Source organism: Epinephelus fuscoguttatus, linkage group LG18 (assembly GCF_011397635.1).
Source record: "Epinephelus fuscoguttatus linkage group LG18, E.fuscoguttatus.final_Chr_v1".
Taxonomy (NCBI): domain Eukaryota; kingdom Metazoa; phylum Chordata; class Actinopteri; order Perciformes; family Serranidae; genus Epinephelus; species Epinephelus fuscoguttatus.
The window spans coordinates 25039417-25054750 of NC_064769.1; the positions used below are offsets into that span (position 1 = coordinate 25039417).

The 15334-nt window shown below is 40.7% G+C and overlaps 1 protein-coding gene across 3 annotated transcripts in view; it reads left to right on the top strand.

Annotated features, from left to right (window-relative positions):
• LOC125878576 (poly [ADP-ribose] polymerase tankyrase-1) overlaps window positions 1–8416 on the top strand; it is a 149850-nt gene extending 141434 nt beyond the window's left edge. For all 3 annotated transcript variants that reach the window (XM_049559868.1, XM_049559869.1, XM_049559870.1), the window contains 5 exons: window positions 2806–2880; window positions 3057–3162; window positions 3572–3758; window positions 5672–5828; window positions 6111–8416. In XM_049559868.1, coding sequence (XP_049415825.1) covers window positions 2806–2880; window positions 3057–3162; window positions 3572–3758; window positions 5672–5828; window positions 6111–6197 — 612 coding nt within the window. In that variant the 3' untranslated portion in view covers window positions 6198–8416. The remainder of the gene's footprint in view (window positions 1–2805; window positions 2881–3056; window positions 3163–3571; window positions 3759–5671; window positions 5829–6110) is intronic.
• The last annotated feature ends 6918 nt before the right edge of the window (window positions 8417–15334 follow it).

A 15334-nucleotide genomic window follows, 5' to 3' on the forward strand; every position in this document is an offset into this window, starting at 1 on the left:
TGGTTGCATGAAATACCTCAAGTTTTCTCCTTGAGTATGACACTTAAAGATTTAATTACTCCTTAGCTGAGGGACTTAACACAGTTGCACAGATTCCTTTAAAAGGTTTCGGAAGTTGCTGCCCTGCGTGGCTACGTATAGAACGATCACTTTGTAAAAAGACCTCCTTGCTAGCACTGCTCAACAGCCCCACCAAAGCCAAGAGAGTAACAGTTTTGTAATTAATGGTACTATACGCATATGGGAACAGATAAAAATGCATATCAAGGCCCCAAGTATATACATTGATACTCCAATTTGTGAAAATCATGCTTTTACGCCTGGCCTGAATGATGTAGTTTTTTCTGCTTGGAGACAGAGGGGCATCAGTAGTGTGAGCGATTTATATATTGAATGGAATTTTGCCTCATTTACACAACTACATACCACTTATAATATTTCTGCCTCAAGCTTTTTCAGATATTTACAGATAAGAGATTTTGTTAAGAAAAATGTACCAAAATTTGAAGTTCTGAGCAAACATGATATTCTCGAGGCAATGAACCAATTTAACCCGGCCACACGTGGGGCGGTTTCCCTTTTTTATCGAATCCTTCATAAGAGAGCTCTGCCGAGTACGGAGGTTTATAAAAAGGCATGGGCAGATGAGTTGAATATTGAGTTGAATGACGAGAATTGGGGGGAATGTCTTCGTAATGTTCATAAATGTTCAGTCAACGTGAGACACAACCTTATACAGTTTAAAATACTACACAGACTCCACTATTCGCAGGAGAAGCTACACAGATTTTACCCTACTGTTTCACCCATGTGTAATCGATGTAAATCCATGTTAGGTAATCTTTCACATTCCTTCTGGTCATGCAGTAAACTTCAATCTTACTAGAAAAGCATTTTTCACTGTTTTTCTGAGGCTTTTGGAAAAAGCCTTGCACCCAGCCCGCTTGTAGCGGTTCTGGGAGCTACAAGTGTTCTACCTTCTACCAACAAATATGAGAAGAAGGCTATTCAATTCGGGATGGTGATTGCAAAAAAACTGATTTTACGTTTGTGGAAAATGGACTGTGTACCGACGTATGACTTGTGGCTGGGAGAAATGTCCAACACACTACATCTCGAGAAACTGAGGCTTTATAATGAAGATAGAGGAGAGGTATTCGACAAGACATGGGACCCTGTACTGAGATACCTTAAGGGGCACACTTAATGCTTCACTGTGCGCAGATGTATATGAGTTTGCATATACTTCACTTTATTCTTCTATTTGTTCATAAATGTTTTTCTTTAGTCATTTGCCTTACTGTCTAACTATGACCATGGACTGATCTAATAATTTTAGATGTGCTATGTTCTGTATGTTATCTTTCTTTTCTATGTTCTTCTTTTCCTTCTGTCTCTCTGTCCTTTGAAAAATAATAAACATGAATTCAAAAAAAAATTAAAAAAAGGTTTCCGAAGTTCCGAAGTCAAGGAAAAATGTTAAACTTATTTTCTGTGTTGAACGAGATTTTACACAAAGTTAGTGAAAAAATGGCAGCAGAAGAAAACTTTATTGGCCAGGGAGAAAAAGATTATACTTCTAGAGAAATACAATCATAGAGAGCACAAACTACAAAGTAAATTTGATCCCCAAATACCAGAAAAAAAGAAAACGGTTACAGGAAAAAAATCACAATGAAAATTAATTCAGTCAGATCTGTAATGTAAAATCAGAAGTGTATCCATCTGGTCCTCCTGGTCGCAGAACACACTTCACAGGGTGAGTTAGTTTTTTCCGTTTATCACCATAAACTCAGCCATATTGCGGTTGAAATAGAGTCAGAAGTACCTTGCTTTGGTTGCTAAGGTCTTTTGTGCAACGGTTTAGGGATTCCTTAAGCACAAGACAAAGACAAGGATAAAACCATAAATACTTGGGGGAATACTTTAAGGAAATCTCAAGGAGAAGCCTTAAGGGTGTTTTGTGCAACTGATTTTATTTTGAGGAAACCTTAACTGAGACTTTACGGAAAATTTTAGCTTAAGGTGTTTTGTGCAACCGGCCACTGTTGCCCTAAACCTAAGGAAGTTCATTTTGAAAAGAGACTGTATGCCTTTAACGAGCAGAAACCTGAAATTTCCTGTTAACACAGAAGTTTCTTTTGAAAAGTCACCATGCATGTAATCAGTGGAAATTGAAATGTTGTCCCCGAATGTCTAAAAGTGATGCTCATGGGGTACCTAAAGCGTCAAAGTTTGACCTGTAGAGCACTGACTAAGCGTCAGTATATAATGCTTGAGAATGTGTTGATGGTGCTGGTGAAATGTTTTTTTTTTTGCATCGTACAAACTAAAATGTCCATAAAGATCAACACCTCTCAAAAACAGTTTCAACAAGCCTGAACAGGAATTCTGTATAAAACTGAATTAGTTTAAACTATGTGTACCTAATAAACTGGCAACTGAGCGTACTTGTGTAGTCAACTGAAACACTCAACATCATTCTTTATGGTATTAAGAATATAATAGTTAACAGAGAATCCAGCAGGTACAGTACGCTACGTCTGAATTGTTAATGGAGGTGGCTGTTGGACAGCACTCTGAATAAGTAAACACTCCTGGGCTGCTGAGGTAAAACATGACTCATCACTAGGTCCCCTAACGCCGTCCAGAGAGCTGTATGAATCACATCTTATGTTATTCACGATATATGGACGCTGCATTTCATTAGCATCTTTTATCCCACACATTCTGCATTTTAACCTTCAAAGGCTTTGCATAAGTGTGCGATTTAGATCGTCTCCTGTCTGTTTATTTCCTCCGCAGCTACAGAGCACTATCAGAGAACACCGCGATGGAGGCAACGCAGGTGGAGTGTTCAGCCGGTACAACATCATAAAGGTGTGTGCTCACAACTCACAACACACACACAGGGACCAGTTTTCTGTGTTTATGTTCACAAAGGAGGAGTTAATCAATTTAAAATTTGGTGTCTCGTTTGACGTTTGCAAATACATTTTAATATTAATTTACATGTCATCCCTCCCTCTGTTCCTCCTCTCTTCCTTTGACTGCAGATTCAGAAGGTGGTGAATAAGAAGCTACGGGAGAGATACGCACACAGACAAAAGGAAATAGCGGACGAGAATCACAACCATCACAACGAGCGAATGCTTTTTCACGGTAACTTCATTCAGTTTAAATCCATTTAATTGTGCTTATTTCTTAAAGCTGTTGAGCTGCTATGGAATATGGTGACGCAATCAAAGGTCAGTATAGAGAGCCATGATGTCAAGTTGATGTCTGGTGTTTAAAAAAAATGTTGTTGCACATTTGCAGTACATTGTGAGCAAAGTTACGCACTAGCTCAGAGGGCTCGTTTACTATATCACGTGAATGTCGCCACCACCCTGAATGTCCTGCCGAAGCGAACACAAACAAAGATGTGTCGGGACGTTCTCCAAGTGCCCATGAAGATACACGTCCACACAGGAAGTTGCCCTGTCCCCACAATGGAGATCTGCAGGCAGCATCTATTGCATGTTGTTGCGATGTGATGGCCTCAATCTGAATGTGTCCTCTCTCCTGCCAGGTTCTCCCTTCATCAACGCCATCATCCACAAGGGCTTTGACGAGCGACATGCCTACATCGGCGGCATGTTCGGCGCCGGGATCTATTTCGCAGAGAACTCATCTAAAAGCAACCAGTATGTTTATGGGATTGGTGGAGGCACAGGATGTCCCACCCACAAAGACCGCTCCTGCTACGTGTGCCACAGGTGAGATGTCTATATCTTATTACATTGATAGTTTTACCAACGTGGCATGTTCCTCTCTTCCTGTTTGTTCCAATAACTCACTTCTTGTGGAAACTAAGTGCTGTTTCTTATCAGGATTTGATTATGTAATTTGTTCACACTGCTAAAGTGGCAACAGTTCACTCAAAGATGCTGCTTTGTGCATTGAATCCAGCTGATTTTACATGTGCTTTTGATTCTATTGTCCCACAATGCATTGCACAAAGGAGGAGAAGGCAACATTTTGCTTCCCTTATGTACTTGGCAGTAGTATTCCAAAGCCGAGATGAAGCTCATCTCAGTTGTGATTATATTCAGGACATGATGTTTACATAAAACAGAGAGAAACTGAGTTATTCAAATCCCTGCATAAATGATAACTAGTATCCTGGTTAATGGTTACTGCTGTCTCTTAACGTAGGCGACCAGCCTACACTTCACATATACACCACTACTCAACAGCTTTACTGCTAATTTCTCCTCTGCTATAATCGCCAACATCTCTGACCTTGTCCACTGTCACTCTCTCGATCACACACTTGCTACACACTGAGCTGTTCCTGAAAGGAGCTACACTACTCTGATGACACTGTCCTCCACTCTAAGCAGTGTCAGCGTGTTACTGTCACTACTAGTGCTGTCAGAAATATCGATTTATTTATACATAGATACTGAATATTTACAACCATTTCAATACTCATTTTCCGCAGTATTGATACACCAGTACCAGCTACACTTTCTCTCATAGTTTACTACAGTCATTCTGCTGTTCTCTGCTACTAACTTAAAAAAGTCTTTTTTGTCATGTTACAGCCTCGTTATATTCATTGTTTAATAACATTTTTTAAATTTGTTTCCTCTTATTGTCAGTTTTCCCTGTGGTATCAAATACTGTGACAACACTAGTCATTACCATCACATAGGAGAAGGAGCAGAACATGCGCAGCCAAAAGATAAAAGTCAGTTTCAGTTTATGTCACTTGGCAGAGGCCGCGCCTGCAGAGATAGTCGCCAGTGCCCAAAAAACAGGATAAGATGTACACATGCAGCTGTACTTCTAGTTTCCTCTGGAGTAGTAGCATATTCAGGTTTCTAATGAACATGATGAGGTTTTATCTGGGTTTCTGAAAATGGGACATGGTGTTTACACGCTCAAACACATGAACGGATACTATAAAAACCCAATCATAAACGGGTTGTTCATGTCCATGTAGACATACTCATTGACGTCTTATGGCGCTTGTATCATCTCATGTTGGTGCAAAGCAGTAAAACATTGATTTCTTGTGTGCCAATTGCAAAAACAATATGATATGAAGATAAGAATATAGTATATACTGTCATAATGCAGTATGGAATTGAGACACACAGAGATTACTGCAGGAAGCAAAATCGAGGTGCAGAATTACTTAGTTGATGTTAACTTACGGGCAGCATGGTGGTGCAGTGGTTGGCATTGTCGCCTCACAGCACAAGGGTCCGTGGTTCAAACTCATGGGGTGGGGTGTTGGAACCTTGAGGTGGAGGAGCCCTTCTCTGTGGAGTTTGCATGTTCTCCCCATGTCAGCGTGGGTTTCCTGAGGGTACTCCGGTTTCCTCCCACAGTCCAAAGACATGCAGGTGAGATTAACTGGTGATTTGAAATTGCCCATCGGTGTGAATGTAGCCCTGTGATAGTCTGGTGACCTGTCCAGGGCCTAGCTTGCTTCTCGCCCAGTGTCAGCTGGGATAGGCTCCAGCCCCCCCGCAACCCCTAACAGGATAAGCGCCTAAGGAAAATGAATGAATGAAATTAACGTATTGTAACATACACTGAGTAAAACTGTACAAATCAAACCAATATTAATAATATGACCTCATTGTTGACAGCATTGTTCTGTGTGTTTGCGTTTCAGGCAGATGCTGTTCTGCAGAGTGACGCTGGGTAAGTCGTTTCTTCAGTTTAGTGCGATGAAAATGGCCCACGCCCCCCCGGGACACCACTCGGTTATAGGACGACCCAGTGTCAACGGACTGGCGTATGCAGAGTATGTCATCTACAGAGGGGAGCAGGTCAGTACACAAACGCATCTTCATGAATGTAAAACATTGTGACTCATCATTTTGTCTACAAAGAGTTCAATGTGACATCTTCAAATAGCGTCAGTTTAAATCCAATGTTCAGTTTATAAGACAATAAAACAGAAAATCAGCAAATTCTGATGTTTGAAATAAATGACAATTAACGATTAGCATTTTGAATTTATTTTCTGTTCTGTTACTGTACATATGTACGAGTTCAGCTCCAGAAATAACTCTGATATTTAGTTTTATTTTTGTGCTCTTTGTCCACAGGCTTACCCAGAATACTTGATCACCTACCAGATTGTGAAGCCAGAGAGTCTGGCCACGCCTGCTGCCCCCTCCGAGCAGAAGTCCTAAAATGCAATCACAGCTGGTGCCGCAGAAGGCCAGACCGCAACGGACTAGAGTCACTCTGTAAGAGGACTGCAACTGAACTAGAGGGTGTTTCAAACCTCAGCCCAAAATTAAAGTCTCCAGAGTTGAACTTGAGGTGGGCAAGGTGACGTTTCGACCAGGCAGTAGTCAGACGACCCTCGGAAAACAGGCCTGATGTGTCTAAAAAGGAGAAGAGGAGGAGGATGAGTCTCGGGGTGTGATACATGCTCGGTCCAAAGCAGCGGGCAGCAAAATCTATCAGCTTCTTTAATTAATTGGGTCTAATTTTGCAGGAGAAAATGCAATGGGTTTGATCAACATTTTCTGGAAGTGTACCAGTAAGCTGTTTTTTAAATTTGCAGGCCTTTAGCTTTATCCTGAAAACAATTAAGGAAGCAATTACAACAGGACACGGTCCAAAGCAAAACAAACATCCCTGATTTTGCACCTTTGCGTGCTGCTCATGTAATCTACCCCCGGTTTTAATGTGTTGTTTTGATATTGTGTCCTCTTTTGGCTTTGTGCATCATCCGCAGCAACAAAACAACACCCCGAGGCCACTTCCAGAAACAGCGATTGTTGTGCTGAGAGAAGAGAAATCCAGTTCATTTTATGTTACAGCTCGCCACGTTTTCACCAATGAGGCTCGTGTAAACAGGACACACATCCCTCTGTGTTCTCTCACATCTCGTCTGCTGTAAACAAAGACAAAATTATGAAACAAGTGTGAGCAGGGAGAAGTAGAAGAGATTACAGCGGACAAATACCCAGAAGTCAATAAGCAGAAAGCAAACAGGAGACCACAGTGCACTGCTGCTGAAGTGCCGGCTGCAGATTTTCCACTGCAATCCATACTGGGACCATCTTCTACACCTGCCAGTCAGACCAAACAGTTCATGTCAGAAGCCAGCAAAATGTCAAATCCATAAAACTCGCTTTCTGGTTTACGTGGCCAGAAAATCCGAATTTTGGGCAGAGCTGAGTTCTGACAAGCAAGCAGCAACCTGAGACGGCTTTCTAACAGGGTAACATGCCCCTAACTCACCAAATTCGACATTCTCAAGAACAATTACAAACTGACTTTGTATTACTGAGAAAATGTACTTTCCAAATTGATCATCCTCGTTTTGTAGTCAGTATCTGGTGGTCATATTATGAACTACATCTTAAACACCTTCCACATCGGCTCAGACAGTCAAACATGGTGGTTGCTTGATGCTTGTTTTGACCCAGCTCGGGATGACTACAAGACACCAGACTGTCACACACTTTTATTCCAGTTCACTCAAAGCTACGCTTGGCAACTCAGACTACTACAAACACAGATCAGAGAGTCTGAACTTCAGTACTGAGAAATCTTGTCAGGTGATGTCACTAAACCGCACACAGCAAGCTCACTGGGCCTCATTCACCACTCTTTAATTTTTACTTAAATTTGCTCTTAAGAAAAGTCGACATCAGATTGATTGCATGTTCTTAAACCACAAAATTATGCGCACTTGTGTTCTTAAAAGGATGAATCCCCTTGTTCTTGTAAACCGGACGTGCGTGCCAGTTGACCCTGATTAGCAGGTAAATGTCCTGCCAATCCACATTTAAAGGGCATGACCCTGCAGGGCCGTGTGCACACTAAGGGTCTGAATCACTAGAGGCACCACAATACGATATCATCACGATGCAGAAGTACAATACAAGATTATTGCGATTTTAAACGTGTTATGATATGCTGAGTATTGCGATATATTATCTTTTTTCAGTGGCAAATGATGTCCTCAAAAAGGACTTTGTCGTCATCAACAGTTTTATCAAATAAAATTAAGTGGTCAGTCTTTTCATCTCACTTAAGTCATTTTATTGCAGCAAAATGTATCTAGCAGACTGAGTTAGCTGCCAAGAAAATTTTTTTTTTTTTTGTAATATTAATAATATACAGTACAGGCCAAAAGTTTGGACACACCTTCACATTCAATGTGTTTTCTTTATTTTCATGACTATTTACATTGTAGATTCTCACTGAAGGCATCAAAACTATGAATGAACACATGTGGAGTTATGTACTTAACAAAAAAAGGTGAAATAACTGAAAACATGTTTTATATTCTAGTTTCTTCAAAATAGCCACCCTTTGCTCTGATTACTGCTTTGCACACTCTTGGCATTCTCTCCATGAGCTTCAAGAGGTAGTCACCTGAAATGGTTTTCCAACAGTCTTGAAGGAGTTCCCAGAGGTGTTTAGCACTTGTTGGCCCCTTTGCCTTCACTCTGCGGTCCAGCTCACCCCAAACCATCTCGACTGGGTTCAGGTCCGGTCGAGAGAATGCCAAGAGTGTGCAAAGTCATGAAAATAAAGAAAACGCATTGAATGAGAAGGTGTGTCCAAACTTTTGGCCTGTACTGTATATAATAAAAAAATATTGATCAATGGTGTCTGTGTAATGATACCATATTGCCACACAAAAATATCGCAATAATATGCTGTATCGATATCTTCTCCCACCCCTAGTGCACACACAGAAACTGAAAAGTTTCGTGAAGTTAAGAGTGTCCGAATGAAAGTCTGAAGAGGGTGGAGCACTGGACTCCACACGTTAAAAATAAAATGTAGAGGTTCCTCTGCAGGAAGTGAATGCCAAACAAGTCATATAGTGTCAGAAGTGCATATAAAAACAGAAAGCATCACAAAGTGCTTCATACATTAAAAATAATAGACCATTAAGAGCTTTATAAACCAATAAAAGGATCTTAAAATCAATTCTGAAGCACACAGGAAGCTAATGCAGAGACGTTAAATTTGGTGTAATGTGTGCTCTCTTTCCTCGTCAGCACACGTGTAGCTGAGTTTTGTAGTAACTGTAACTGAGCAATGTCTTTCTTAGGAAGACCAGGAAGTAGAGCATTACAGTAGTCAATTCTGCAGGTGATGAAAGCATGCATTAGTGTCTCTGTATTGGCTTGAGAGAGAAATGGTTGCACTCTGGCGATGCTCTTAAGATGATAAAATCCAGTTTGGTTATACTTCTAGTATGTGGTTCAAAACTGAGATTTGAATCAAAGATAAGTGTTAGAAGTTTTCACTTGCTGACAGGCTTGTAGTGCCAGTTCTTGTGTTGAGTTTCTCTCTCTGAGCTTCAGGACCAATAACCTCGGTTTTGTCCTGGTTGAGATGAAGAAAGTTTTCTGCCATCCAGGGCTTGATAACTAAAATACACCCAAAAAGAGATGAATGGGATGCTATTATTCATTCAGTGAATTGCTGTATCCAGAGAACGGTGCACAACTGATGAAGAAAAAACAACAACAAAAAAAAAAGGATCCATTACAAATCTGAGGCCAAAAGAATAAATAGCGTAATCAGTCACTAAATACTGGATGACTTGGTTCCAGTTTAATGTTTAGTGTTTAGTGTTTATTTCTTAAGATATAATAAAAATGTTACTGTAATTTAAATCCTGCATTATTATACAACTGTAGAATTGGGAAAAAAAGCGCTCATATGCGTAATTGTGCTCCTTAGTGTGTGTGAGAACAACTCCAAAATAAGAAATAATCGGTAAATGTCAAACTGCATTTAAAGAAAGTACATCTTGGTGAATGAGGCCCTTGATGTTTTCAAAGCCAGCCAGTACCCCAAAATAGGGAGCACTTGCTGTCTGCTGTGATCAAGTTTTGTCACATCACCCGGTTTGGTGTGAGAAGTGACTGTTCATAACACAAGACGAAATATATGGAAAAAAAAGTTGAAGTTTTGATTGGGGAAAAAAAAAAGTTATTCTCAGTGTCAGTTGCAGCCTAACACCTATATAACATCTCATTCTGCTACACATGTGCCAGTCATCAACACTTACATCTGGGGGCATCTTTTTCTTCTGTGTTTTAATGTCAGACTGTCGCATATTCTCCCTGATGTTGTTGTTTACACGAACCTGCTGCCTTCTACCGTCTCTCCTCTCTACCTGCAACTGTTGATGCCCCCTAGTGGTGCAACAGAGGCATTGCTGGCCTGCAGTGTTAAATTGAGATTAATTCCTACACATTGCTATTTATTTGTGTTTTTCTGAGGCATATTCCATTTTTGATGTTTTCCTTACATGTTTCCTCCGTCTTCTTAGGTCATCTTTATACTCCTGAGTTTACACTCCTCAAACACTATAAGCAAATGTGAAAGGAGCCTCGTCACTGTATGTTAGCGAGCCATTCAGCTGGCTGGTCACAGGCTTCATAAAGATATTTATATGACCGCAGATGTGCAGGTTGACTGAGGTTTGAGGATGATGAAGAGGATAACGGATGTGTTACGAAGATGATATCATGTTTCTGTTTGTATTTACCGTTTATATTTACTAACATGTACGACAAACCTCATAACAGCGAGATTAACAAGCTCCGCACACTACTTACTGTGCACTTGAACTGTTTCCTAACTATACTGACCACGTCTTTCTGTTGATTATTTATGATTATCATTTGTAACTAACGACACTGTACAGCACACGGGACCACACATGAGTTTATTTCTTTTATGTCCATCACATCAGGTCGAGTTAAGCAGTGCGGAGGTCTTTGAGATGCCTTGAAACTGTGTTTTATGGGAAGGGAAATGGCCTTACATGAGTACTTCGCCCGCAAAATGACCATTTGTGTATATGTGTGTGTGTGCTGCATGTTACCTTGAGTTTGTGAAGAAAACTGTTTTTCTCGCATTCCTCCACGATGAGCAGAGAATCTAAAAAAAAGAGAACATTCTTTATGTATTTAAGTAAATGTGGTGCATGTTCAACAACAGCTAAACTATGTAAAACATCTTTTTACAAGCGGCCCATAGGAGTGGGCGATATGGCTCTAAAATAATATCACCATATTTAAGGGTATTTTTGTGATAACGATATTGACAAAATGACAAATTAATTTTAAAAATGTGTTATTCATAGAATTGCAGCAAACTAAGTGATATAGTTTTACAGTTTGTCTTCAAATATTCAGTAAAAACAAAACAAAAATGATCTCTCATTTCTTTAGTTTGTGAACAACAGTAACTCAGAGTGAGATTCACATTCTGTTACAATATCAATAGTTTAACAAAATAAAATCTACACAAATTACATTTAAACAGCTCCCAAATAAAATGTCCCCTGGGATCTATATATATATATATAAATCAACAGGTGATTTCTTTCTTTTAGCAAAATCCTAAATGACTGAGTTGGGTTTTTTTCCACCTGGACCTTTATGCTCTGCCATTTCTCCTCCAATCATCACACTGTAACCTGTGACAGGCTGTTATGAAACCATAACGACCGCACATTCACATATGAGTAGCTTTTTGTCGAGCCGTGAGCGTCACATAGGTTTATATTACCAAAGGTTTATGACAAAATCACTTGTCGACACTGACTCCCGTGTGCGCACGGTGAGAGAGGAGAAGGAGAGACGCTGTGCTGCTGCCAGAGGAGCCGCTGAATGAGTTCCCTCTGAGCAGTAACTCTCTAAAAGAGTCTGAGAAGTCCGGGGCTGTTCATAAAATATTAAGAACGCCACAGTTTAGTCCACACTACTGAAGCTGCTCCTCTTTTTGGAACCACCGCAGAGTTGTTGCTGCCGTGGGTAACAGTATGAAAACAATAAGTCAAAATATCGCAACTATCACGGAATGAGTTTCTCATATGATATTAAGAATTTTACCGGTATAGTGAAGATGATGTGGCACACCAGTAGCTGTCACACAACTTGTGCAGTATAATCCAAGTCTAATTTATCCAGTCACATGCTAAGTACTTCCCAAAACGTGTATTTTTGCTAAAACTTTACAAAACAAAGCACTTTTGCGTACAAGTAGCATGCCTGAGCATGCATGTGCGTTTGAGCTCCTCATGCTACTTGGTAATACATGAGACTGTTTGTACTGATGTGTTTAAACCAAAATGTTTTAGTGTAAATGCATTTTTGGGAAGTACTGAGCATCCGACTGGATAACTGAGACTTGGATTATCCTGCAAGAGTTGTGTGAGAGAAGGCGATATGGCTTCAATTCATTAAGAATGTTCGCCTTTTTTTGGATTCTTCGTTCATTGTGTGGAGACAGTGTTCTTGAATTCAAGGTCACATGCAGTGAGTTTCTGATATACAAATTGTCATCTTGCGGTTGAAGTATTCCTTGAACAGTTTTTGAGAATGAACAGATTGTTTTGAAATCACATGGAAGCTTACTGTGATAGGTTTACCCAAGTCATGCAGCAGCTACAGAGAGAGCCGGTTCATATCTGTTACTAAATCAGAAGGTTTATAGACATCAGTGAGGGACAGGCCATTTATATCTGACAAAGCTGCGCTGATATTTGATTTCTTTTCATCCCAGCTTTGTTCCATCACAGTGTCTGCCAGTCAAACTCAGATTTCAGCTGATGTGCACTCTTAAGGTGAAGATGACGTTGGTCTGAGCCCGGTGCAAACAAACCAATCCACGTTATGTGTGAACTGAGCCTGAAACCTCCATATGCTCTCAGAGAAAGTTAACTAGGAGCTGAAAACCGGCGCCCCTGAGACTATTAAACTAAACATTTTTGTCAAGCCGTGAAATTTTCACATCAGCGTTTTTCCCCCCGGTTTTGCCGCCCACACACTTGATAGCAATAGTTCATCTCTATAACAATAAATGATAACATAAATTATTTGAGCAGCAGCACATTTCGGCAAATTACAAAGTGACTCATTACAGGGAAATTGAAAAGGAAATGAAATAAAACTTAAAAATTAAATGAACAAGTAGACGGAATAACAACTGATGACTAAAGTAAAAAATGAGAACAACTAATAAGCTTGAAATTAAACTGTAATGGCAAAAACTTTTCAAAGGGAAATTAAAGAGCTGCAGCACAGGGACAGAGTTAACAGTATATGGCTCTGTTTTAAAGTCAGACAGTGAAAGTGTGTTTTTAAGGGTGTTTTCACACTTGGTCCTTTTCAGCCCTCTAAGCGAATTCAGAGCGGTGACTCAGCTTTTTTGCGCATATGTGAACACTTCAGGAGAACTCAGACCTCTCTGAAGCGAACCATACGAGGTGGTCTGAGTATGGTTCGCTAAAGTTTGCAGTGCGGTTCACTTAACCTGTACACTGTGAACACAACGTGCTCCAGGTTTGCTTTGCTCTATGCCGGTGTACTTAGCCCTCTAGAACCGTGGTTCCAAACTGGTGGTTCGTGGTTGAAAAGTGGGTTGCGGGTCCATTCTGAATGGACCACAAGTGACTAACGGACAGCTACTTGACAGAAACAGCAGACTAGCTCGACGACACATCCAAACGCAAGTATGACGCGGAATGTATTAAACGGTGTGGACCTTGAACTAAAGACTAAGGAAAAATCTGGACCAGTGACCCAGACGAAACCACGTTGGCCTGTAATGCTTGCAAGGATGCGTGACTAGTAGTAGTTTGGTCCACGGAAGATACTGCACATCTCCAGATGTGGAATGTAGAATACATCAAACAGCAACAGTCTACAGCACAGAAACACTAAGGTTTTCCTCCGATTTTAAGGTCATCTGAAAGCAAGGGGCTTCATAACCGCATGGCAGGGGCACGTCAAAGTAAAAACAAAACTGTGTCGGTATATATTAAATATAGTGTTAACAGAAAGAGGACTAAGGGTGCTTTCACGCCTGCCCTGTTTGGTTTGGTTCAACTCAATTTCATTTGCCCCCTAAGTGCAGTTCATTTGGGCAGGTGTGAACACTAGTGATGGCCTCATGAAGCATTTTCTTTATTTTCTGAGCCCACTAGATGGCACTCTTGGTTTAAAGAGAGAGTCTCAAAGATTGGCAATTCAGTGTGTTTTAAACCTTTTGTTGAACAAAAAGCGCCATCTAGTGTGCTCACAAAATAAAGAAAATGCTTAATGAGGCTTCATCTGGCCATTACTAGTGAACACAGCAATCACACTCAGGTGTGCACCAACACAACCGAAGGTCTCAGTCCGGTTACAAACGAACTCTGGTGCGGTTCGTTTGTGGTGAGAACGTGTTCCGCCCTGGATCCGAACCAACTGCAGTCACATGACACATTGTTTGGGTTAAACATGAGCATGTTACAGTCCTGGAGGATTATTAATGTGCACCTCCTCCTGTACTGCCTTAATATGCACATTCAGCACATCCAATGCATCAAAACATTGTTTTCTAGTTGGAGCCGCGCCTCGTTTTCAAACTGTATGGTTTGACTAAAATGAGCAATGACAGCAATATAGTCCACGATGAGCAGCGCTAAAATCAACCTGCGTAGTTGTCCCTCCATTGTGACATTAGAAAGTGTCACATTTATCTTGCAAGTGTACTCTTCTTCAAAGTTTTGGTTACTTCCTGGATTTTCCCCACATGGAAATTCTGACCAATCAAGAGCAGCTTTCTCGCACAAGGCATGAGAAAGCTGCTCCGCTTGTAAATGCTGCCGTGAGAACACGAACCAACTCTAGGCAATTATACAACTTTGTAACAAAATTAGTCCCTGATTCAGACCACAGCAAGCAAACTTTAGGTCTGAAAGCACCCTAAGGCCCCGTCAGAGCTGAAGCTGACCAGAAAGAGAACTGAGTCCCCTTTCACATGAGCTGACAATGTGAACACAAAAAGTCCCTTATCTGTTGGTCCACTTTTTGGTGCACTTTAAGAGGGCTGAGTTCAGTTTGTTTTAAAAGGACTATTTATGAAAACACCCTATGACAGGACTGAAATATGGCAGTGATTGTACCTGCCTGGAAGACATTTATCTGACACACTTTTTGTCTAACAAATTGTTTTTCCTCCAGTAAATTGATCTGATTAGATTTTTAAACAGGCGAATGATTAACAGATCTAATTTAAAGTCAGTTTTTCGAAGACCAGCCAGATTTATTTCTCTTTCCTGTTGTTTTTCTAACACCTTCTGAGTCGTCCCTGATCAGACTCAGCACTAACAACGGTTTCAGGTGAAGTGGCAGCGTCACTGTTAGCTCTCATGGCTTATACAGAGCGGGTGGAGTTTATGGTGTTGACCTCGTTAAGGTCAGCAGCAGAACCGTATGATTTACGAGCAGGGCCGTGGGCTTTGTTTTAAATCAGACTGTAAATAAACTAACTCCAGATGGGCCTT